The sequence below is a fragment of the Silurus aristotelis genome (assembly GCF_946808225.1).
Source record: "Silurus aristotelis genome assembly, chromosome: 23".
In the NCBI taxonomy this organism is placed as follows: Eukaryota; Metazoa; Chordata; class Actinopteri; order Siluriformes; family Siluridae; genus Silurus; species Silurus aristotelis.
The window spans coordinates 12,841,027-12,865,656 of NC_139596.1; the positions used below are offsets into that span (position 1 = coordinate 12,841,027).

General features: G+C 36.5%; 2 protein-coding genes across 3 annotated transcripts; both read right to left on the reverse strand.

The window, feature by feature from the left end:
- Positions 1-364: 364 nt before the first annotated feature.
- On the reverse strand, positions 365-13,807 carry cmya5 (cardiomyopathy associated 5). Its single transcript, XM_083526612.1, has 13 exons — positions 13,559-13,807; positions 9,559-13,123; positions 8,892-8,987; positions 8,566-8,799; positions 8,058-8,080; positions 7,542-7,663; positions 7,246-7,380; positions 6,423-6,569; positions 5,450-5,597; positions 4,149-4,282; positions 3,532-3,646; positions 2,675-2,851; positions 365-2,561 (listed from the first exon to the last, which is right to left on the reverse strand). The coding sequence occupies exons 1-13, from the start codon at positions 13,666-13,668 to the stop codon at positions 2,309-2,311; spliced, it is 5,259 nt and encodes a 1,752-aa protein (XP_083382738.1). The 5' UTR covers positions 13,669-13,807; the 3' UTR covers positions 365-2,308.
- A 3,041-nt stretch (positions 13,808-16,848) lies between these two features.
- On the reverse strand, positions 16,849-23,847 carry tent2 (terminal nucleotidyltransferase 2). Of its 2 annotated transcripts, none has more exons than XM_083526637.1 (15): positions 23,784-23,847; positions 23,219-23,381; positions 23,018-23,116; positions 22,670-22,922; positions 22,474-22,588; positions 22,308-22,399; positions 22,158-22,221; positions 22,005-22,071; positions 21,233-21,309; positions 19,694-19,822; positions 18,647-18,690; positions 18,415-18,551; positions 17,782-17,873; positions 17,582-17,661; positions 16,849-17,450 (listed from the first exon to the last, which is right to left on the reverse strand). In XM_083526637.1, the coding sequence occupies exons 2-15, from the start codon at positions 23,347-23,349 to the stop codon at positions 17,376-17,378; spliced, it is 1,455 nt and encodes a 484-aa protein (XP_083382763.1). In that variant the 5' UTR covers positions 23,350-23,381; positions 23,784-23,847; the 3' UTR covers positions 16,849-17,375. The 2 variants fall into 2 exon arrangements, with proteins under 2 accessions (XP_083382763.1, XP_083382762.1); XM_083526636.1 differs by having other exon boundaries at positions 23,705-23,823.
- Positions 23,848-24,630: the final 783 nt, after the last annotated feature.

The following is a 24,630-nucleotide window of genomic DNA, read 5'->3' on the forward strand; positions in this document are numbered from 1 at the left end:
ACGAAAACACGTCTTACATTTACAGACAGACGAGCATACTTGTATGTTTTAATAAACTTGCAAATTTAGCAAAAGGACAAACAGTTCTAAGGAGAATCAAGAGCTGTTCTTTGGAAGAACTGAGATGATTACCATTAGGAATTTCTTTGTCTCTTTCAAAAGCCTGGCAGTGTTTTGAAGGCGCAGGGCAACCTGTTTTTGACTGTAAAGCAGATGTCTAATTCCTCTGCTCATAAAATGACTTTTTTTTTTCCTTGTTTTTTTTTTTTTTTACTGACTGAGGTTCTGTGTTGCAGGCTAGAAAACACATTTTGTTCATTTCTCCGGTTTGTGTAAAGGCATTCAAAGGAACAAAAAGAAGAACTGAATTACTGCGTGTGGTTTTTATTCTGTTTTTGCTATATGTGCACATTTCACTAGGGACAATCACTGAGTAAATCCAAGTGTGCTTTCAATTCAGATATTTCTCAGCCTGTAAACTGCTCTCAAAGCTGTGATCTCAGATTTCTGCTTGCACATGGCTTGGAGCTTATATTATTCCAAATGTAGAAGTCATTAGTGAAAATCAAGGCTCATTAACAAAACAGTGAATTAAAGCCTACTTTTTAAGGGCCCACATTATGCACAATGACCTCTTGTGGTAAATAGAATGGTAGTTTAACACGCTATAAACCTGCAATTATACTGTAAAACTATAAAAAGGGAAGTATAGAACTGCTCTGAAATTAATCCCTCTGAATCACAAACAACATATAAATATACAATCTATAATCCATGTGAAACAATTTAAATTCGTATTTTTAAGCGTTTTCAAGCTGTCAATGAAACGGATCACTTTTAGTCTGTTTTTGCTTCAAACAGTTACAAAGAAATAAAGAGAAAAATACCTTTACAAATTGACGATTAATAACAGCTGGTTACAAGAAAAGAAAATGTTGGGTTTATGAACAATATAATACATTGTGTATGCAAAAAAGGGAATATTAGTAATCAAATCACTAAAAAGAATAAATATAAATAAAATCTGTATTCTTGTTTGTTGGAAATGTACATTCGGACGTCTTATCTTGAATCTGTAAAACGAACTTTGACTAAATCACTGTCAATACAGAAATAAAGACCGGCATAGCCAGGCTTCAACATGCAAAAACACTTCAAGAACATTTTAATGTATAGGTGAACAGGAAAAACTATTCGAAATTCGAGATTTGGGGTGAAAATACGAAAAACGAAGTGGCGTTCAAACTAAATGCTAAAAGTATCCACTCCACTTTTTGTGTATTAAAGACATCTAGAAAATATAAGGCAGTAATCATTTTAGAGCCATATCTGCAAAATAAAAAGATTATATATGGGACTGCAATCAAATGTTGCTAAAGAACAAAAAAGACAGTAGGAATTAGCGAGTGAGAAATTTGCCCCTGAACAGAGCAGAAGGACAAAAATAACAACTGCAAAGACCACAGCAGCATCTACTGGTCAGCTATGATGTCAATGGTGCAGGCAAAAGATAGTGATCGTGATTAGCTGTGCAATATAATCCTGTACAATTATATACTATAATACTACTACCCTATAACACTATACTCCAGCAAACTATTCTATACACTACACATACTATAGTATACACCTTACACTACATTGCTTTTAGTAATGCTAATGCTACAAGATGCATCTAGTAATAATAAATGATAGAATAGATAGTATACATTCCCCTTCTCCTTATTTACAACACAGAAAACAAAAAAAGTAATAAACCCTTATACCACATTAATCAATAAAACAAAATAACAAATAGCAATTTTTGAAAACAATACAAAAGTGAGAAGAATTGCTTTGCACTGTAAAACTATATAAATCCTTTGCGGGAACCTCTAATAAAAATCTCCCTCCCAAGAGTTTTGGTATAAAATGATTCATGTCATGTTTTGAATTTGTGTTATATATTTGCATAGAATTAAACAAGAACCTTATGGCTTCTATTATGAAGTTGTTGGTTTTTTTTATTTTAAAAGAAGGTTCCTTTTTGTCAGAACAATAAATAATTTAACACTAAAGATTATTGTTAATTCCAGGCAATTGGTTTTTCGTTCTTGTCCCAGTACAATTCTTTGTTTAGATAAAGATTAGGTTGATTTTTTCCAAATACTGTATATCATGTACAAAGAGAGAAACCTTGAGAAAACGCAAAATCTCTAATTTCTTTCCAAGAACCTAATAAAAATTACACACACACAGTGTAACAGATTGCAGATCCCAAGGCCAAGAAGATAAATATGGATTGTCCAGAAATCCAGCGTTGTCTGTGCTACCAGTGCTTGGCAAACTCTGGGACCTCCGTGGTCATCTTAAGCTCCAGGTTGCCAGGTCTCTCCAGGGTAAATACAGGGTAGCAGGGCTGGCTGAAGGCTTGCTGGAATGAGCCCAGACACTGGCCATTCAGAGCGTTGAAGAAGACCAAGCGGCCCTGTGTGAAGTCCAGCAGAGTGCCGATACGAGCAGGAACGTTCGTCACAAAGATATCCGATTCCACGTTGTCATGCAGCAGCTCGAACCTACAGCTTTGAAAATGAACAAGGAAGTGGAATGAGGATAGAGAAACACTCGCATTTCAGCTAAAATAATGATGATGATGATGATGATGATGATTGCGGCATGGGTGCAAGTATCAAACCTGATGGATGTGGGCACACAGTGCAGACACCAGGAGGTGCTGCTGTCACCTACAGTGCTGTCTTGTGGTTCTGTCTGATAGGCAACACCAACGCGGTAGGCTGTACAGCCAGCTACCACTGTTTCCCAGTAGTGATATCCAACATGCGGCAGGAGCTCGCCCCTCACTGCTGGACATCTGTCAAGAATAGTGAATATGGAAAGAACAGCAATCAATTTCTTAAATGTTACATTCCTATTTACTCATTTACCTTTAAACTCATATAGAAATAAAGTCTAAAGGTAGCTGTTTAATCCTGAAAATGTGACTATGTGACTATAGGTGTTAAGGCCAATTGTTAACAACGTATTTGTGTTTGTCTTTGATACCACATTTTCTTAAATGTAATATAATTTACTATACACTATTTTTAAAGAATATTAAAGAATCACTTGTAAACATACAACACCAAAGTAGACTTCTAATACACACTAAGTGTGTTCTGGAAAAACATCAAATTTCTTTGTCCCTGGTAATCACTCATGCTAATTTTACATTTACTACATTTAGCAGACATCCTTATCCAGACCATCTTCCAGAAGCACTTAGCGAAGAAGTCCAGATCTTCGTGATAGTATAAATAGATCAGGATCTAAGAATACTATCAGCTAAAATTATATTAGCAAGGAATTCTTTTCAGTTTGTACAGCAATGAAAATCATAAAATTCATCTTTTTTTCATTTGTTTGTTTGGTCTTTTAGGTAGTTCTTTTAAACAAAAAAAAATTGACCAGTGGTAAATACATGTTAGATAAAAACCAATAAGCATGGAAGGAGCTATTGCTTAAAAATAAAGTCAAATAAATGTTAGCTCTTACTCGATAAGGGTGGGCATCTTATTGTAGGATTTCACAGGATACTGCACAGAGTTCTTGTCCTCAGAAATTTTAAGCACAATATTAGCTGTTTCACTCAGTAAGTGGAACCTGGTACCTTAACAGTAAAAAAAATAAAAATAAATAAATAAAACCAGACTGAAAATTTTGCATCGACACAGAGACTCATGGGACAACAATTCATTATATCTATTAATCTGTCTATATTCTATATGCAGCAAAGTTTGTGGACACCAGACAATAAGCTTCTTATATGCGTTTCAAACAGTTTATTAACAGATTGAGCCACAGGGGTGTTAAAGTCAGGTACTGATGAAGGATGAAGATGTCTGGGGTGCAATCAAAATTCCAATTCATCCTAAAGATGTTTAATAGGGTTGAGCTCAGAGCTCAAGATCTTTCACATCAAACCATGTAAACCATATCCACATGGAGACCGCTTTGTGAACAGGGGTATGTATATGTATATGTATGTATGTATGTATGTATGTATGTATGTATGTATGTATGTATGTGTGCATGTGCATAGTATATGAAACAACAACACAAACACCGATAACGTTAAAGAAATAAAATACTGAGATGGTCTCAGCTCTAACCTCGTGTCGAGATGAGAGCTGCCTCGCTCTGGTCACTGGCTCCGGCCCTGTTCACTGATTTGATGTAAAAGAGGAAGTTCTCATTGGGCTGCAAGAGGACCTTGTGCTCATAGCCTTTTATCCCAGACACAGACCTGTGAGGAAAGAAGATGATTATCAGTCAGCATCATCTTATTCTAAAGTATCCAATTATGTATGCTGTTTGAGGCATAACTGCAAATAGCAGTAGTCCTGACTCATAGATGTCAATAGGTTTCGCTTGACACAGTTAGGTCAGAAAGTCTATTATATATATGTCTGTATTTGTTAGTACTTTATAGGGCAATACCTATGAACAGCAAGACATTGTTAAAAAAAAATCCTAATAGTATAAACCAAATTATATTTTAAAAAGTATTAAAATTAGTATAATGCAAATATGTAATATATACTGCAGAATATTTTTTTTCTTCTTTCTACTCCATATATAATGTTACCACCACAAAGTAGATATTTTTTTAGCATGTCCGGACTTTTCTATTTTTCTTATACCACAGCAAATTGCCAACAACTGTTTTTTTTTAGATATGTTAATGAATGACAATTTCTTTTTTTTTTTTTTTTTATCATTTATACAGACATATAAAGTTTGTTTAATCATTTACATCATAGCATTTTTTTAATTATATTCCCTCACTCATTTTTTCTCTCTCAAATTTGCTACAAAAAAAAAAAAACCTTGTCATGTTAACGACTCTATTTTGCTTTTGTTTCCATGAAAGTTTTAAATTGATGAAATTCATCCCTTCAGACACAGGAGTCATTTTTCAGCCTTCCCAATGGCCAGCATAGACTGGCCCTGCGTCAATACCACAAATAGAAAATGTTTTGACATTTGAGTGCCATCCACTTTTGCAAAAAAAAATACAACTAGAATTTTTTTTTTTTTTTACTTTATTTGAAAAGTTGGGGCAAAAACCCTGTAAGAAAAGGATCTCTCAACTCTGTCATTTCTCATTCTCTCATTTCTGTCTCATCTTGAGTGCTACTGAGTGTACTATAATTTTATATTATAAAGTATACAGTGTAATCATGTAATTTCAACATTTGTTCATTTCTTACATTTCCATTATAGATGAGAACTCTGCATACAGTTCTCACTCCTGGAAAACATTTTTGTCATTCACACTATCACATACTCCCCAGAACCAACAGACTGAGAATACGTAGAAAAAGACTGAAGTATTGTTTAACAAGAATCGTATGGGTGAATCTTTCCGGTTCATGATGAGTAGCTATAGAGTGTAGTATTTTAAATGTACCTGAGACCCTCTCCCTCAAGGGCATATTGGCGGCAATACTCTAGTGTGAAACTCTCTGCAGCACTGGGCTGAGATGAGCTCCAGCGGATTGTAGCAGAGTCCCACAATACTGTGCAAGCTTCTGGGTTAATCACTGGAACAGATGGGGCTGTCCAGACAAAAAGAGAAGGATTAACAGTACTCTAAATAAATGGATAAGAAAATACAGTATTAAGTATTACTAATTTGCATTAACAGATTTCTATAATATACGGTATACATATTCAATCAGTATATAGTGTTGTGACACTATTTGTGTGTGTGTGTATATATACGAAAAGTAAGGTTTTTCACAAACCTACAACCTGTCAATCACAATGTGTTTATATTCCTGTTATATCTGTTTATATTTATAGAATGGAATAGAGTTTATTTGTCACATATACATTACAGCACAGTTAAAATCTTTACTTCACATAAACCTGGGGTCAGCCATGATACAGCACACCTGTATTTACTCTACTGTAAAGGATTTTCTTTCACAACCCCACAACTGCAGTTGGGCAGATTGGCTATAATATACTGCCCCCTGCAGAATTAATGCAGTAAATTGTTTACTGAAAAGGTAAATTTGCAATAGTTGCTCTGTGTCTTTTTTGTATATTATGGTCTCTAACATCTCTCTGGCTTCTACCATTTCCACAGAAAAATGACTGAAACACGCCCTACAATGCTATTTCTAGAAGAGCTCTCAGACTCGAAGCATTTACTTTTAATGCAGAATAAATATTTGACTATATTTGACTTGACTAGTGTCCTAAAAATATGACTATTGAGAAGACTTTTGCAGTATTGTGTATATTTGTTGGACTGCATCTCTTCTAATGTCAGATTGAATTTTATTTTAAATACATTAGCAATTACCATTTTAGATAATTTTCTATAAAAATAATTAGCATGAATAAGTACAACTTATACTGTACACCCCACTGACCTGTTCTGAAAGAAAGTCTTGTGCTGGGCAGACTGCATCCAGTGTAGTTCACTGCCATCACCCACACCTTATAGCACTTATCTGGCTCCAGCTCTTCTAGATTACAGTGACTCTCCTTCACCGTCACTCTGTATTCCTCAGAGATGGCTACAGGTAATAATGACATAAAATGACCAAAACAACCAGAACAGCCATCTAATTAATTTTAAACAAATATAACTTTATCTAATAATAGGTAGTGGTTCAGAAAGGAACAGAACACAATGGGGGAAAATATTCCATATTTTCCATTAGTTAAAGTTCCTACTAGAACATTCTTGATCATTTGTTTTATTTAACAGCACAAAACAACTCATTAGGACAGCACACTGTACAACTTATCCACTTATAATTACATTTGATGTTACTAAACATCTATGAAACATGTTATTATAAGCCTTATAAGCCTTTTTTTTTTTCATCTTAAATGTGTATCACGTGAAAATTGTGCTAAGTTCCAAGAAAAATAAACCCAAGTACAATATAAATGCAAAATGTAAGTATTAAAGGCGAAGATTTTTTTTTTGAAAGGAAATGCTGTGTAAATAAAATATGTTTTGAGAGTTAATGTCCAGAAACAGCTCATTAACTCTCTGAACCAATAAATTAATAATTCTTTGCATTAAACTCAATCATAGCAGTTATAAGCTAGTAGCAATTTCCATATTCACTATCTAGTCCTAGGACATCTAACTAGTTCTCATCCAATTTCCTTCAGACAAGAGCAAACACTGGTAAAGCATGTCAGTAGTGTTGCTATAAATTTGATGTCACACTGTCGTACCTCCTTGAGGCTCTTCCATGCAGTAGACCTGAAAACAGTCAATGATGTCTCCTTCATTTACTGTCCAGTACACAGTGACGGAGGTGCTTGTGGCAGAATTAGCCTCCTGTAGCTGAAGATGGGGTTGCTGGGGCACTATTAATAGCAGAAGCAAACAGAATGTTCACAATCTGATAGATTGATAGCATGTTGGGTTAAACTGGAATAAGTAGATTTAGTTTTTCCTTTTTAATAACAATGTTATATCTTTGCTCAAGTCATGATTCAAGAGAGTCTATGGTATATTAAGAACATACCTGGAATCACTTGACGGTTTTTCTTCTCATTTCCAGTGGTGCCTTTGGCATAATCTTCAAATACAAGCAAGCCTCGTGGGCCAAGCTCTAGAGACATGGCCGAGTCTAAAGCTGTTTTTAACCTGCCATAAATCAATAACACATTTAAGTATAAAAAGTTATTTATTTACAGTATATAAATGTGTATTATCCTGCATGGCTCTCACATGCTGTATAATTATTAACTCACATGCTCACATTTCTAATTCTAAAATACAGTGTAAACTCCCACATTCATTTTAGCTTCTGAACTACAGTGCTGTATTTACATGCAGAATAGAAAAATCAAAAAAGGAAAAATAAACCCCGAGCAAATAATTAGACACATCAGAAAAGCTGCAATAAAAGACATCAGCAAACACTTCATTTTCTTTACTGCAGACATTTCAAATTTGAAACATATTGTATTCATAATATATCAAGCACTGTGACAGAGTTTACTGAGATCAATCCAAGTGCAACACACTCATTAGTTACCTCATTTCAATGTTTTTGTATGACTGGGGATGGAAGAAAAAGACATCTGATTTAATACAGTTCCTTCTGATGAATTAATTTCACATCCAGCAATATGATAATCAAATCAGTTCTATGTTATTCTTTTACGCAATATCAGGGAGATCATTTTACAAGAAAATGACCAAACTACACAGTGTTGGCAGAGCTTAAAGGTGCAGGCTACTAGAGCAAACCTGCAAAATATGTAGAATATGGTTTACAAAAATCATTATTTTGTACTATGTGGCTGAGAAAACCATATGTGAAAGTGTTATAGTCCATATTGCATGTACTGTATGTTGGTACATGGGTGTCTGTTTCATAGACCAAAAGAAAAACAATTAAGAAAAATTAATGTTGCCTCATTATTCTCTAAGCTAAATAGCAGCATTTAAAGTATATTGAATATTGGTGATATAATTAAGCATGGCTTGAAATATTAACTAATTATTAAGTAAATTATACCAATTAAAATGAAAACACTCACCAACAAAAATGCTAACTCATCTGTCTCTTCCATCTCCTTTGTTGTCATCTCCATTGCCTCTTTGGCAGAGTCATTGTTCTCTTGGAAAGACACAATTTGATCGTAAAGCTGCTCAAGTTTGGCCTTCTTTTCCTCTTCCATACTCAGCGACATTTCATTGTACCTCTCCATCACTAGCTTTAATGTCTCCTCATTTTGCTCATCTAAGACTTTCTCACCATCCTTGCACTTATCCTTTGTGACAAGACATTGACACATTTACATCTATTTGGTCTTTGCTACGATCAAAGGTTTTTAATATTAACTCAGCATTTAAATAAATATACCTCCACAGAGTTGTACGCCAGCTCAAGTTCAGATACCATATCCTCAATATTTTCTGATCTTTCTTGTAAAACTGAGATCCAGTTACTCAACTGATCCTAGAAATAGAATAAAATAATAAAAAATACTTTTCATATCTTGATATTAACATACACAGTTTTACATAGTCACCATATCCTTCTTGGATGTGGGACGTTTCTGTGCTTTTTAAAGATCAAAATCTTCAAAATCAAGACAAAATCTTCTGACAGACAAAATCTGTTTGTTTTCAAAGATGAATTATATATGTCTATTTCTGCAATGTGTTTCCTCAGAACTTACTGAGTTATGTTAACAGTATTTTAAAAACTATCAACAGGCATTGAAATGAAAAGTAAGTAATAAATACTGCATGTAAGTTGTTCTGTCAAGTTATACAAGGCTTTAAATGTGAAGAGTCACTGGCTCTGCATCAAAAGAAATAACTGTTGGTGAATTCATGATCCAAGTTTTCCCAAGAGAACTCGATATAGATCAGATTTCAGCCTGCTGTCAAGAGATGATGTCATGGAGGACCATGGAGGAACATTCCTACCGATATACACCATAATTTCCATCGGGTTATGATCATATCACGGTGAAAACAATTGGGTGTATAGGTAGGAATGTTTGAAGTGAAAAGGAACTTACCTTAATGTCTTCGAATGCTTTGTCCAGTGTTGACACCTTATGATTTTCATGGCCGCCATCACTCACTAATATCGGGCAATGGCAGACAAGGCAGAATGCATCCATTGGCTGTATTTCTTTTTTTTCCTCCAGTTGCTTGAGCTCTGATATTTGGGTATCATCCAAGTCCTCGATAAACTCATAGTCTGTTTCAGTTGTTGGCACAAGAGCTTGATCCTGAAAGCGTTTCTTATATTCTTTACCTGCAGTTACTTCAGACTCTGATTGTCTTGCATCTTGCTCAGTGACCACCTCATAATCTAGCTCCTCGTATATTTCCTTTTGCAATTCTGGCTCTGCCAAATCTTGGCAAAACCCAGAGAGGTCTTCCAGTGGACTGAAACTACGTAACGTTGAAAATCCTTTATCCATTTTTTTGTTTAGCTCCAGAGCAAAGTTATCATTTTCTTTAATGTATTTAACTTCTTCTAAAGGTGAAGTTCTCATTGTTAAGTCTTCTTTTTCCATTGGAGGGGAAGGACTTGCAGACTCCAGAGTTCTCCATAACTCTTCTTTGTGTGTATCCTTTAGAAGTATTTTTTTCGATTTACTTTTACTTTTTCCCTTCACCTCTTGTACCACTTTAGAGACCCCATCTACTTTTTCTACAGCTACTGGATACAGAGGTTTAAGGGCCTCAACGGTGGTCTCTAAGTTTCTTCTGCCTGTTGCTACCTCCCTCATCTCACCGTCCGGTTCCTTTCGTACAGGTGGTGGCGCAATAACATGGCATGAGTCATCTGTTTTTGTAGCAGGAACGGGTGAAATCATCTTAATTTCAGCATGTGAGTTTAAAATACAGATATCTGTCAACTTAAGGTTTTCTTCCTTGCTTACTTCCCCATCGACCACTGCTGCTGCCACATCTCTTTCTGTGATTTCTGGAACAGGACATGCTACAGAAATTTCTTGTTTTATTGTTACAACATCGCTTTCAGCCTCCTTGGGTTCTCCATAGATCGCTATGAATTTATCATTACTTGTTGGTATCTCTGAGCTTTTCTCCAATTTATCAAACTTTTTAGTTTTAACGACAAATTTGGCTGCATTATTTGAACTTTCCACCGCTGAGGCTGGATCTATGGTTTCTGTGCTCTCTCTTGTTACATTGTCTGAAATCTTTCTATCAAACACTATGTCTTTTTTAGTCCGTTCTTTTATATTTTCTGTGGCTTCAACCTTGATTTCTTGAACTTTCTCTTTACTTCTAGCTGCGTCGCTTACCAGTAATTCCTCCAAAACTTTCTGTTCACTTATAGTTTTAATATCAGTTTTGATGTCACTGTCCAGAGCTCCTCTTGCATCATCGCCTTTTGTCTCTTGTACTATGCTTTTGTCAGTGACTTTCTCCTGCTTCTTACTTTCAGGGAAAATGGACTGGGCCACATTATCTTTCGGGCCTTCCACTACATCAGGTGTTATCTTACTTTTGAGAACTTCAGATTTGCTTTCTGGTTCTGCTTTAAGAACTTTCACTTGTTCAGGAATTGTTTCACCAGAGTGCTTGGTCACATCTTCACTTTTTACTAGTTTGCAGATCTTTTCTTGATGTACACATTCAGTTTCTTCAGCTAAAGTTGTTGCTGATGTATCTTTTACATGTTCATGTATATCATTCACTAAATTAGGTTTAGCTATATCTTGTGTTGTAGATGAAACTTGCTGACCCTGGTCTGATGCTTCTTCCTTGTTGATAATAATGGTATCTTGAAGTTCAGCTATCTTATCAGTCACTTTTTTTTCGTAATTTTTTACTGGCTGTTCCTGCAGGACCTCAGGTTTATCATGCAAATCAGTCTCTGCTTTGTTTACCAAACTTCTAAAACCCTGTTTCTCCATGAGCTTTATTTCTTGAACTTTGCTCTGTTTTCCATCTCCAATTGACATAATTTTATCTGATTCCCTATATGCTTTTAAAGGAATTTTGTCAGATAAGACAATTTTTGGGAATTTACAGCCAGTTTTCATATCACAATCTTCACATCCCTCCAAAGTTTCACATTTAACTGCCATACAACCAGTCTTCAGTCCCTTACAACCTTCACAGTCCTGTGCAGAATATGAAGGCTGGCATTCATCTTTAATAACATCTTTGCTCTCTATCTCCACTTGATTGGCACCAGCATCCTCTTCTTGAGGAGCATCATCTTCCTTAACACGTATTAAACATCCAGTGATTTCAAATTTATTTTGTGGCCAAATTACTCGGTCACCCTCTGGAGTATCCACGTCATGTAGGTCTTCGACCACTGGAGTGTCATCTTTCAATATGAATTTCTCCAGGTAGCCATCACCATCATCTGAATCAGAAAAGCGTCTTTTAAATGACTTTTCAGAAACAACACTTTCGACGTCAGAGGAATCTTCATCCCTTTTTATGGTTCCAGTGGCATCCTCATACAGGTCTGAGTAATGGAAGGACATGGCTCTTGGCTCATCGAGGAGATCTTGATCTATGATCTTGGGTGGACCAGGAGGAAGGAAAATAGGAGTAAGGATAGTCTCCTGGCTATCGAATAAATCTGAACCACACTCTTTGAGTTTTTTTACACTTCTACTTGCATGTTCCTTGTCTTCTTTATGGTGTGATTGATATTCAGGTTCTGCATTGCAACTTGCTCCATAAAACACTTCATCGAGATGATCATCTGCAATTTCGACCTCAGTGACAATGACAAAGGTATCCTCATCAACTGAGTCCTCTGCCTCTTGTTCTTCTGCAGGCATCTGTGTTTCGTCTTGCTCTGTACCTTGTGTAGACTCAGCCCTCTTAGACTTACCATCTGCTGCACGTTGATCAAGCAGTGTGAATTTCTCTAAGTAGTCCATATCAGTTTCATCTTTCTTTAGCTGCTTATTAGCAGGGGTCTGAGATAAGCCGCTTTGACGATCATCTTGAATTTCCTGATTGTCTATGACCTCAGGAATGGTGGTGGGTACTCGCCTTTGATGTTTGCATTTAGTTTTGATCTTTGGTGTGTCCTCCAAGTAGGACAAATTATCCGCCAATTCTGTACTGCATTCCTCGTCCACTGTAGGAAGTTTAGAAGGTACTACAATATTGAGGATTTCAAAGCCCTCAGAAATCAGGTTAAAAAGCTCTTGATCCTTGTCTGGTTTTCCCTCTGCTGTTTGACCATCCTCTGAATCTTCACATCTTATATTTGGCAATGACACCTCAATCATTGCAGGTCTCTCCTCTCCTATTGCAGTGCCTGACAATCTGGAGCCTGGGCGGCGAAACCTGTCTCCCAGCTTCCCTCTGCTGCTGGTTTTTTTCCTTCTTCTCACCTTGTCTTCATCCATAATGATAACTATATTACCCTGTGTCCCCGAACCCTCCAGGCTGAATGAATCTGATGGAGAGCTTGCTTCTGAGGCCCATGGTGTTGAACATCTGCTTGATGCAGTCTCCCAAACAATCCCGCTGTCCTCACTCTGCACCGTCACCATGGAGAATGATGGGTCCACCATCAGACACTGAAACTTTGGTTTTACAGCTGGATCTTGGACAACTTCCTTTAAACTGTTTAAAAGCAAAGCAGGGGTTATAACACATGTTCACTATGATGTGAAAAGGTATGTTGGAGAACATGGTACAGCAACTTGAGAACATTTTGAGTGACGAGCGGTTAACTAAACGTGTTGCGACACTGAAATTTGTATCTCTGCAAAACATTAGATATTTTGCTGGCTAAAAAATAGATTATTATAATATTTACATACAGTAATGCCCTATTTGTGTTCTATTATGGATAACAGGTGTTGTATGAGACGTAAGAGATATAAGTTGGGTTGTGTTTCATTTTCCTTAATTAATTGATAATTTTTGAAATAACAATTTGAAACAAATATTTAAACCAAATTCATTAATAAATAGTTAAATCTAGGGTTTTGTTTGTAGCCTACCCATAGTTTTTAATGTTTTTCAATGAAGCTAGAAACATGCATCAGTCACTACCTGTTGTGAAGTTCCTCAACCTCTTCGTCGACTATATTGGAAGCCTCTGTCCCATCGTCCTGAATCTCTGGATCAATCCGGTCTCCGTCTTCTTGCATACGAGACTCCATTTTGTCAGCCAAAAAAAATAATAAAATGTAAAAAACCCAGTGGAAGTTATTTAACTTTTTTATTTAAAGGAGTGCAGCTTCGTGTCGGGACCATCGCAAGTAGAGTGCGGTTCGCCTTACTCAGCGTGAGCTCGAAATAGAATGCAGTGTATTCTTGAGAGCTCGGCGCACGCAGTGTGGGGGAATCAAAACCAAGGAAGAAACCTTATTCCTTTTTCAGAAGAGTTTTCAGACCAGCTGGGTCTTCTCACGTGTTTTTAATACAGCAAAATAAGCTAAATGATGAGGAGCGATGTTTAGAGGATAAAGTAGAAGGGTGCTATGGTGTGTAATATGACACTGGTTGGACTCTTCCATGTTTTGGGGAAGGCCTGGCACTGCACTGCCAGGAGCTAATTTTACACCACAAACTCTTTACTCAGATTCCCCAGAATACACTCAGTGCTTAAACCACAATCCAGTGTGTCATTTCATTACACTCGAAAAACTGTAGTTCAATTCGGTTTCATTCACCACAAAAAAAATAAAATAAATACAAAAAATTCCATTCAAAGTACCAGTACTACTAAAAATGTTTGATTTGTTTTAAAGTAACATTTCACTAAACATTCTACAGTGGTCCCCTATGTGACACCAAAAACGTTTCTTCAAAGGCATGAACTCCACAAGGCCTCAGAAGGTGTGCTGTGGTATCTGGCACCAATACATTAACAGCTTCTCTAATTCCTAAGTTGCGAAGTGAGGGCTTTGGGAATTGGACCTGTCTGTCCAGCACATAGTACAGATACCTGATCAAATTGAAATCTGAAGAACATGGAGGTCAAGTCAACAACTTGAACTCTTTGTTATATTCCTCAAACAATTCTAGAACAATGTTTTGAGCATGGGGACGACATTATCCTGCTAAAAGAGGCCGCTGCCTTGGGGTCTGCATGTTTAAACAGGTGGTGTGTCTCAAAGCAACATCCATATGAATATCAGTAGCCCAGTTTTCCTATAGGAACATTTCCTATAGTGAGTCATGGTGCCTGGCATTTCCCAGACGAGCAAATCGCACACCCCAAAATCAAAAGAAAATGCAGAAAATCTAATTCGCCCTCTGCCTTTAGAATTGCACACTGAAATAGGATGTGAGGCAGCGATTGGAGGAAAAAAAAAATGTGTTTATTGGATATTGTTGGCATTTGTATTGCAATGCATCGTCTTAAACATATCATTAAATTTTTTGTATTTTATATAATTAGTAGTAAATGCACTATAGTTTTATTAATTCAGAAAATGACCAATATTTTATTGATTTCTCCTCGCTAAACAGTGTCTCAAGCGTTTCTCTCAGAACCACTACTGAATATGAAGCATCACAGCACCACGGAGGCCGAGGCAAAGCCTGAGAGTCACATAGAATAGAGATCAACATGGCAGAGGTAGAGCTGCTTCTTCCTACAGACAGGACAGTAAAACAACCTCTGGCTTTATTGAATCTTTACTTTTCATTACAAGGGCCTGTTTGTGGGAATGGCCACGTGTTAGTCAGAAGGCACTTTAGTAAATTTATGATTTGCTGTTTGTTTGAACCAAAGAAATAAAAGCTGTACCATAGTGATCTGAATAGCTTCATATTTTTCCCATTGCATTGAATCACATTGCGGTCAATCAAATCGAATCTCACTGCATCTTAATAGAGGAGACTCGTAACGCATAACACCAGTGGCTGCTTCATATGAATTTTTATGTATCGTAGGCAACACTTTAAGATGTGAATCACATTGCATACTTGTGATTAATCGCATGTTTGTCAAGAGTTAACTGGTGATTAAGTGCAAAATTTACCTCAAATTAATACTTTTTTAAGTTTTTAATACTTTAATCAACATGGGCATGGATGAATAGGGATGCAAATGTATGTTTATTATTAGTGTTGCTTTGAAGGTTTTAATTTTACTTTTATATTTATTTATTTATATGTTTAATAAAAAAATGAAGCTTCAGAAGAGGCATCTTTCCGGGACGACGGCTATGCAAACCAACTTGTTGCAGTGTGGGCTTATGGTCTGAGCACTGACAGGCGGACCTTTCGCTTCTGCAACCTCTAAAGCAATGCTGCAGCACTCATGCATCTGTTTTTTAAATCAGCTTCTGCACCTGACGCACAGCACGAGGATTCGACTTCTTTGATGGACTATTGCGAAACCCATCTTGGAAAACTTGTATGGCCCTGGCCACTGTACATTCACTCAGTTTCAGGATGTTACTGATCTTCTTATAGCCTCAGCCATCTTTGTAGAGAGCAACTATTCTAATTCTTAAATCCTCAGAGTTCTTTGCCATGAGGTGCCATATTGAACATCCAGTGATCAGTATGAGAGAATCATACTCAAAGCAAATTTTAACTGCTCTAATACACAATACACAAATTTCTGTGATCCTGTCAAGCAGACAAAAACATGAACATGATGAATTGGACATGTGGCTTTGCCTGGATACACAACATACAGCTGTTATCACTGTTATCAGGGTGTACTCACTTTTGTTACCAGCTATAGATAATGGCTGTATGTCAAGTTATTTTCAAAGGACAGTAAATCTGTACTGCTCTACAAGCTGCACATTGACTACTCTACTATAGAAATAAAACTTGGATATATTTTATTGTCCCTTGAGATCTACTAAAGTGGTTGCTGAAATGTGAGGGTGTACTTACCTTTGTGAGATACTGTACATAAACTTACTAAGAACAAACGATTAAATTTTTATCTTAATCCATCCCAGAGGTGTTCAGCGGGGCAGAGGTTAAAGCTCTATAGCAGGTTACTCCATATAATAAAATGAATATGCATTTTTATTTTTTATTTTACCCAATTTCTTTTTTGCCGCGAAAGCATGTTTTACCTGATCATTTTCAGAATAATACAGAGAAATCCTTACAAAATATTAAATTATTGTTGTATTTTATATTTGTCTATAAATGCCATAACATATTTCCTCTTAATCCAAAATGATTTACCTGTAAAGGTTTTTAATTTAAGTGTCTTCATAGTGAAACACAATTTCTAAACATTAAAAAAAACTTACTATAGAAAAATGTGATATAAACTATTACCTGTAGTGTTATAGTGTTTCTTCTCTTCCATATTTTTCTTGTCCTTGTAACAAGAAAATGTAACAAGATGGCCAACATGATCACGTTTAAATTAGGAAATTTTTATTCTTTAAATAAACATTAAAAAGACTGTGCAGAATGTACAAGAAGTGATAGAACAAAGCAAGAAAAGCCAACATGACCTATTTCCTAATGCTTGGCTTTAAGAAGTCAAGTATCAAAGTATCAAAAGACAGATGTCAATTAAGAGATTGTGTGTTAATTAAATGTCACTGAAGAAAGACAGAACGGATTACTGAAACATGGCCAGTTTGGGGAGAAAACCCTCAGGAGCTACTATGCCTCAGGAGACATAGAGCACAACCTCATCTACACATAGTTGACACTCCAGCATTTCTTTGTTAATCTTGAGCAATTTGTGGCTTGTATTGCGATGAAACCCGATCCCCCAATCTTTGCAACAAAATACAGATCGGATTATTCTTCAACCACTGTAGGTGCAGTGTAGATGAGGTGGGGAAAAATGGTGGACGTCATACTTCAAGCTCTTGAAAATGGTTCGGCATTCTTAATAAAAAGAGGATTATCATTGCAGCCAGGGCTCGTGTTATCTTTTCAGGATTGTTTCTCTGATGGGTAAAATGTAGTTCAGATCCTTCCTCACTTGCAGCACCTGCCAGGACTATAAAGAGTTGCACAGTCAGAACAGGCTGACATTTAAAGTGTTCGGATTATTTAATAAATAAATCTTAATCAAGGGGAAAACAGCAGTGTGCGAAGAAATCTCGTAAGTACTTCGACCCAGTTAAATACCTCTGCAAACACGGCTTTGATGGCATCAAACTTCATTTTCTCATGAACGGCTCTGGCTGTGTTCGAGCCGTCAAACGGTTCTGAAAACACAAACGAGCGATTACAGAAGGAAAAATAAGGAGCTGTAAAATGCTGCGCTTTTTAGGACATCAAAAGAAACACCGTTTTAAGGACACGGAGAAGAAGAAACGTCGAGTCACCTTCCACATAAAGGAACTTGCTTCTCCAATCCCAGCAGTTTGCTCTAGGCAGCGCTTTCGCTTCACGAACTGAGATGATGTTCTTGTCCCATCTGCAACACAAACAGCGATAGGTGGAATTCAGAGCTGGCGCCGTGATGCCCGCACGTGTGCGTTTCTTTATACAGTTTTTGCACATTGTTCATTTTTAAGATAATAAATAAGCAGTAGGCTCAGTCAGGGCCTCTGAAAGGGGAAAAGTCACACCTGTTGCAGTCATTCAACCGGTTGAATGAAACAAGAGCCTGACAGCCTGGAAGATTTGTGGGACATGCAGCAGGGAAAAACACTAGAGCTTAAAGACTAAACCAGTGGCATTTATGTTCACGCATTCAGTGTGTCTGAACTGAATGAGAGTAAAAACATTGGTACTCATATAAAAAGGAAGCGACGAATTAATTACCTGAAAGCAGGAACTAAAGCTGAAGTCGTTTTACAAACTTGAAATGCAAGTTTATCAATAAAGACAAAAAATGACAATACACTATGTGGTTGAATTCCTCCTTTTAAATACCAGGAGCTCTGGATATGAATATAATGTTGAACACAAAAATGCCTAAAAACATTGTGTGAAAACAAAAAACAAGCGCTCACTTGAAAACCGCGGCGTAGTATTTCAGAAAGCCGAGGAGCAAGTCACCGAGAGACGATGCGTTCTTCGACACAAAAGGAGGAATGTTCTTCGGTCCGTCTGGTACGAGATGTAAATCCATTACAGGGCTAAAACACTCCTGCGGAAATATTGCTATCATGTTATCGGGTCTCACACCACCGTAATCGATCGGAACCCTGGTGTTAACCAAGCACACGGATGAGCAAAACTTACTGGATAATCTTTTTGAAGGCAAGGAAGGACAGGATCTGGAAGAGCTGAACAAGACAAGGGGTTTCATCAGTTCAGGCTTGTGTTAATAAACAAGCATAAAAGATAAAACTATAAGATGTATTGTGTAGAACTCAACAGTGGTGTGATATATTTAAGGAAATAAGTAAAACTCTCTCAACGTTCTAGTTTTAGTGAGTATTAAAGATATAAGCAACTTTTACTCACTTCTACTCCACTAGATTTTAACTGACTATGATCTTTACCAATCACATTTAGCATCTCTGTTAAAGAGGTCGTTAAGCCTCAACACTCCTATCTGTATCTGCTGCCCGTGAGGGACTATTTTTTTTTATCACTGATGGCCTCATTTTCAGTCCAAAACGAGAGCATTTCAAATAGTTTGAGAACCAGCTTTTGCTGAAGTTGTTTAAAAATATTGCCCCTCTATGAGACTGAGTGGTGCATCAATCACAGTCAGCTCTGAATATGTGGTTTTACTTTATCAAAAAAATTATTGTCCAGTGATTATTAATGGTATTTTGTGACAGGATACTGAAATTTCATTTGATCATTAAGGACACCTTTTTGAAATATTGCTTTACTCCCTTTTTTAAAAAATTATTATTTATTTATTTATTTATTTTTTATTTTTTTAAACTTACCTCACAAAAACCAAAACTGTTTTCACTAACGTGTGTCTGAGGACTGGTGAATCTTTGAGCCTATGTTCATTATGAGTAAAATACTAGAGTACTGTTGAAATCAGATACTTTTACTCACGACATATTGGAATTTGTGACTAACTTGTAAAGGAGTAAGTGTAGAAGTAAGGTATCAGTAAGTATGATTTTCAGGTACTCTTTACACCTCGGAAGTAGTACGCCTGATCGTAACACTAGCTGCACTGGAACATCACTAATGTTAATGAAGACGTTTAGGTTTGAGAACAGAAGATGGTTTGATTGGATTTGATCTCAAAACCCAAATGTCTTCAAGTTCGCTGATGAAAGTGGATTTGTTGAGCATATTTTTGTAACTGGCACTTACTCTGGAGGTAATGTAGAACCATCAGGACAAGTGTGTAGCTGCTCAGGGTTCCACGGCTTGCATCATTGATTTTGTGATGACTAGCCCACTTCTTGATCACAAGGATGATGGGACGAACACGCTTTTCAACTAATAGGCAGGACACAGATGCAGGTATATTAACAGGGGAAATGCTGTATGTTTCTTTTAAAGCCGGTGAGTTTGCTGTGTTTCGTTCCATTGTCTTTTTTATAGCATTTGTCTATGACAACTGTAACTCGTCTGTTTTCAGATTTACTGTGGCTTTACTGCGTTCAAACGCTTGTTTTCAGTGTTTGTATATTTGATTTATGCATATATTTCATTTCATTATTATACAAAATTAAATGAATGATATTCTAGATGCTTATATCTTTACAACTAAACAAAATGTCTGTATTTTTTGCACAATTTACACCTTGCATATTCAAATGTTGTTGTTTTGTTTTTTACAGAAAGAAACAACCAAGCATGAGTGAATTTGAAAAACTGAGAAATCCCTCATGCACTCCTCAACAAGCAGCCACTATAAGCTTTAAAATGTCTTAATTAAAGCTAGTTAAACTCAATATCTGTCTTTTGCCATTTTTTTAAAGTACACTTTTATACATAAATACCCTGAAATGGGATTCTACATAGTTATAATCAGCAAAACAGTGTATTCATTTTATTTACTTTTTTTTTTTACTTTTAACTGATTAATCGATTATCAAAAGAATCGTTAGTCCTAATTATTAAAACAATTATATTTATTTGAATAATTGTTAGCCCTAATAACACAAGAACCCTTTCATTTTTGGGGTTCAGTCCATTTACACTCACTCACTAAGCATTATGGGAAAACTTGTTCAGGCTGAACAGCATAATATTAATGCATTTTTAAGCTACATTTCTATCATTATTATGTAACTACAGGTAGTCGTTGACTTACGACCACGATTGGGACCGACAGACCGGTCGTAACACGATTTGGTCGTAAGTGGAGAAGGCTACATGTACAGTACTGTGAAATGATGCCAGAAGCCGGTACGCACTGTCGTACGCCGCGGCTAGCGATTGGGGTCATAAGTCGACGACTACCTGTACTATTTATATCAATTCATTCACAATAGAATAGCAAAATAAAATCTGTCATTTCACAGGCTGCCTTAACAATCACAGCACAGGTTTTATTTAATGTACTTAAAGACAAAGACAAACCATATTTAAGATCTGAATGCAAGCCATTTTAATATTTCAATCATTTATCAGCTTCATCAGCTTTTTGAAAATAATATTTATTACATTGTATATATATATCTGCGTTTTAGTTGTTGACTTAAAATCCAAACAAATAGCCCAATTCGTCTGTTTTTATTTTGTTATTATAGTTAAATAGCCATTTGTAGTGCTCTCCCTCTCCTCTCTCTCTCTCTCTCTCTCTCTCTCTCTCTCTCTCTCTCTCTCTCTCCCTCTCTCTCTCTCTCTCTCTCTCACACACACACATCATACAAACATCATGAGAATGCGGCATGCACTTACGGTAAGCGTACGTCCGCAGCAGGAAAGTGTTTCTGATTCCCACCGTGTTGTTAACATTTAAATCAAACTCCACGCCACTGCAATAAGACACAGGATGATCGAAAGATTTTATACTTTATTATTTCAAGTCTTAAAATGATAAATTCTGTATAAAAGCTCGGCTTGAAAATAAACCTTCACTAAGTGAGGGATAATCCATGGCTAGGTGTGCAGGTGTGTCTCCGCTGAGGGGATTAAATGGAATAAACGACTAAACAAATAATTTGCCTCAATGCTTTTTGTATTTGGATTCCTTGAGGAATCGTTTCAGTCCTGCTTTGGTTGTTTGCAAGCATTAGCAATTTGAAGATAGCTTATGATGCAAACCCGAATTAATGTTAAAAGCAGTTAGTGTAGATACATAACAAGGACAATGTAACATTTATCCTGGCAATAATGTGATGGTATTTCATTTAGGGCCTACACCTCTTAACACCTGAGCAGCTAAGGGTTCGCTTTAAGGCCCCAGCAGTGGTAGCTTGGTGGTGCTGGGATTTGAACTCATGACCTTCCGATCCGAAGTCCAATGCCTTAACCACTGAGCTACCACCTCCCCCTGATATGTTTCTTATACAGCTCTGGAGTGCAAGCAACTGATGATATAAAATATCACACAATGATTTGATGCTGGAAAATAAACCAATATCACCAAGAGACACAGGCAGACTACTACAATGTAATCAAACAAACATGGAATAACATGATGCTTTGTGTTTCTTGTCCGATTTCATACCTGATTCGGTCTCTGAACTTCAGTATTGGCACTTTTGCTCGGATGAGTTGAGGTCTCTCGATGTAAGCTGTGGACCAAAAAACCATTTGATCAAAATCTGACCCTCGCACAGGTTACAGCTCGGCTTTATAAACGCCAGAACAATGGACTTACACAGTTTGTATAACAGCTTCTGCACAAGGCTAAGTATATACACTGCGTCAGTTTTCTGATTAATCTATAAAACATAAAAAAATAAGCAACATAAATAAGCAATAAAAACATCTTAAGCTGATTTCCTCCTAATGTTATACATGTACTTACTGGAGCCTCATGAACAACAAGACATAAATCAGCATCACTGGTACGACTGCCGAAACCGTTCAGAGACGAGCCTGCCAGGAAAATCCTCGAGCCTGTGAGAGACAGCGTCGTTTCAATCTTTACAGCGCATATGAGCAGAGTGAACGGAGGTTGAAAGCTGACATACATGGAAAGAGTCTCTGAATGTCCATCTGCAACTGTGTACGGCAGAATTCCTTTTTCTCCAAGTCCTCGCTCTGCTGCTCGCAAGTGAGGAACAGATCCAGAATCTGCTGGCTGAGCTGAATCACATTTTTTAACAAATTAGTTGACTTCGTTATATATATAATATAAATATAATAAAAGATGGCGAGTCGAAATACCTTATCCTTGATAGCATGTGATGGCAGGGAACTCTGACTGGACTCCTCCTTTAAAAATGGCACGCTGCAAGAAGGATTAGAGGAGACCGAAGGGCGCGATGGAGATGGAGTAGGAGAGCGGGCATCCTTCACAAAGCCGCTGGTTTGCCCCTGCTCACCCTGCGGCAGTGATTTGGCAGGTGGTCCATAGGGATGGGAAGAACCGAATCGCTGCCTTTTGAGGTCCCGCTGAGCATTTCCATCACTTTTCCTCCTAAAAGAATTGCATTAAATGCTCATTAACGTCTACATGTGAAACATATAACATCCATGGTTCTGTGTAAAGATAATCCTAAAAGTAAGGCTTACTTCCTGGATCTGTTGGAATTGGTGTAAGGAATTCCCGGCACACCTTTCCACTGGTATTTTGGGATAAGAGGGAATACATTCAAAGGATGCCCATGCAAGCTGGGGGGGAAAAGATATCAAACAAATCACATCTTCTGTTTTTATTAAGGACTAAAACCTGACGTTTGGACATTAAAGAAGTCAAACGAATCAGAAACTTACATTGTGTTATTTAGGTTCCGATGGGGTTCAGAACGGTACTGCTGTGAGGAGGAATGGTGTATAATCTGCTGGGGGAATAAACCATTAACCTGCCCAGGTTTGTAGGGGAAGACTGGAGACCTCGGAAACATGTTTTTTGGAAAGGAGAGCAAACATCTGATCCCTGAGAATCCACAGGACAAAAGGAAAGCTGAGCTTACAAATAATTGTTTTTATATTAATAATTCTGGTGTATTATAGAACACTGGGTAAACGAATACTGGAAATAGGGTTATTGTCGTAAACAATAAACAAAATATATGGGAGATATAAGACAGCTAACCCCAGCCAGTCCCTTATGGAGCTAGCTATATGTCGAACTATCGAGCGAACTCTTAATAGTTTCTCTCGGTATAATAATCTAAAGAAAATTAATGATAACATTTGTAATCTCTCAGGAAATACAATATGTGCTTCATTATATAAATGACAATAGGGGAAACTTACAGTCAGGAAGGGCAAATGCTACTGTTTAGCCACTGAGCTAAAAATACAGCAGCTCAGGAAAATAAATCAAGCGACATACATGGGTGGTGTTTTGCTTTCACTTCCGGGTTACAACTTCCGCTCTGCGTGCGCGCAGGTTTGTGTGCGCGTGTGTGGGTTTGAAAAAAGTCTTCGAGATAATAATAATAATAATAATAATAATAATAATGATAATAATAATAATAATAATAATAACCATCATCATCATCATCATCATCATCATCATCATTAACATTAAATAAAAAAGAAATCATAAAAAGTAAAAAGTGAATAACAAAGTAAAAATAAAATCTGTGTGTATAAAGATAGATAGATAGATAGATAGATAGATAGATAGATAGATAGATAGATAGATAGATAGATAGATAGATAGATAAAATAAATAAATAAAAAACAATGACGATATGAGCGTCTATCTATATATCTACAAAATGTACAAAATCAATAAAATGTATATATAGATAGCTAGATAGATAGATAGATAGATAGATAGATAGATAGATAGATAGATAGATAGATAGATAGATAGATAGATAGATAGAAAGAGAGAGAGAGAGAGAGAGAGAGAGAGAGAGAGAGAGGAAAAGAGATTTTTATAATGTAATTTACAATAATTAAAGAAAAAAAAAGTTTATATATATATATATATATATATATATATATATATATATATATATATATATATATATATATATATATATATATATATATATATATATATATACATACATAGTGGAGTGCATATTTAACAGTGATTAATTGAATGTTTGGTTTTATTATTGTTGTTGTTTATTGTTTGTGAACAATAACGCTAGCAGGGTTGTACTCTACAGTTCCAGTTCTGCTTAGCGATTGGCAGCAGATTCCTCTTCATCCTCATCCTCTCC

Coding starts and splice junctions, on each gene's coding strand:
- cmya5 (XM_083526612.1), bottom strand. CDS start 13,668: ATGGAGTCTCGTATGCAAGAAGACGGAGACCGGATTGATCCAGAGATT. Junction 8,988..9,558: donor AAGCATTCGAAGACATTAAG/GTAAGTTCCTTT, acceptor TTCTATTTCTAG/GATCAGTTGAGTAACTGGAT. Junction 4,283..5,449: donor CTTGAGGGAGAGGGTCTCAG/GTACATTTAAAA, acceptor CTTTCCTCACAG/GTCTGTGTCTGGGATAAAAG.
- tent2 (XM_083526637.1), bottom strand. CDS start 23,349: ATGTTTCCGAGGTCTCCAGTCTTCCCCTACAAACCTGGGCAGGTTAAT. Junction 22,072..22,157: donor GAAGCTGTTATACAAACTGT/GTAAGTCCATTG, acceptor TTTGGTCCACAG/CTTACATCGAGAGACCTCAA. Junction 19,823..21,232: donor GCTGCGGACGTACGCTTACC/GTAAGTGCATGC, acceptor CCTGCCTATTAG/TTGAAAAGCGTGTTCGTCCC.